Below are 1366 nucleotides of genomic sequence, written 5' to 3' on the forward strand. Positions count from 1 at the left end.
TATAAACTTAGAAACAATATATATTCCATTTCCGTAATACTCTACATTTAAATGCTTTTATTTATACAGTTCAAGAAATGGCTTAGTTTTGATGGTGCTAAAGTAGGAAATCCTGAGAGATTTATATCTGGTTCATTGGCTGGTGTAACTGCTCAGACCTGCATTTATCCACTAGAGGTATGCATTCTTGTAAAATTTTTACTTAACTCATTCTTCTAATGCAAATCACAACTCATTGTAAGTGAATCTAATATCAGAATTATGGGAAATAAATTGATATTTATAGCTACAAAATTTAAATCTCATTTCAACTGTCAGTCCCTTTAAGACAAGGGAAATATTGTAGGTGCCCCAAGCAGATAGGAATTTTGTTGACTAATTGTTTTGCAAAATCAGTAACTCATCAGTCAGGCAAATTTGTATCTTGAACCCATTAAATTTTAGTTATATGCTAGGTGCTGTAGGGATCTAGGGAAGAATCAGACAGAATTTGGTGGTGGAGTTTATAGTCTAGAAGGAAAAATGCAACCAATACACTTATATTGATTGTGCAAAATATAAACTCTAGAAGAAAAGTAAATATGAAAGACTATGGAAATTCAGAGATGGAAGGGAATTATTATCAACTTAATATTAGCAGCTAAAACCAGGCCAGAGGCTGATTATGGTACATACCTTAATTACACATACGTAAGTTCAGATTGAAGGTGAAGAAAATTAAGATAAATGTCCACAAGAGACAAAATACGATCTTAAGTCTATATCACATGACTATTGAGAATATCTTAAGATTTGATGCATTAAACACTAATGACAGAAGACCTGATGAACTGTGGGATGACATCAAGAATATCATTCATGAAGAAAGCAAAAGTCATTCAAAAGACAAGAAAGAAAATTAAGAGGCATGGGAAGCAAGCTCCAGGAGAAAGCAGCAGGACTGATAGTTCTGGAGGGCCTTAGGGGGAGGAGGAGGTGAGGGAAGGGAGTGGTGAGCAAACAATGACAGGGGAACAACTAGGGAATTAACATCAACAATAAGGAGGATGTAGATATCCTGGGGGTGTTGGAGCAACAGCAATCTAACTAAGAGGAATTACTAGGAGGCAGAAGAAGGGCAAGCATGATGGTGGGGCAGGAGGAAGGTAAAAGAAAACAGGGGAAAGATCTAGTAAGCAAAGCTATGGATAGAGGTATAAACATAGGTGTGACAAAATTCATAAAAATAGGGGTATTATTAGTAGGCCACTGGAGATCCCCTTGCAGAGGGGTCTTGGGGAGGAGATGAGCCAGTCAGGGTGCGATGTAACAATGATGAGAAATACAACTTTCCTCTAGTTCCTAAATGTTTCCTCCCCGCTCCCAC

At 37.2% G+C, this 1366-nt stretch overlaps 1 protein-coding gene across 1 annotated transcript in view; it reads left to right on the forward strand.

Moving 5' to 3' along the window:
- LOC101646855 (calcium-binding mitochondrial carrier protein SCaMC-1-like) overlaps positions 1-1366 on the forward strand; it is a 61796-nt gene that overhangs the window by 52583 nt on the left and 7847 nt on the right. Inside the window, 1 exon segment of the mRNA XM_013003885.2 lies at positions 70-177. Coding sequence (XP_012859339.1) covers positions 70-177 — 108 coding nt within the window.

This window comes from Echinops telfairi, unplaced genomic scaffold (assembly GCF_000313985.2).
Source record: "Echinops telfairi isolate 266 unplaced genomic scaffold, ASM31398v2 ScPeMD7_443;HRSCAF=831, whole genome shotgun sequence".
Classification (NCBI taxonomy): Eukaryota; Metazoa; Chordata; class Mammalia; order Afrosoricida; family Tenrecidae; genus Echinops; species Echinops telfairi.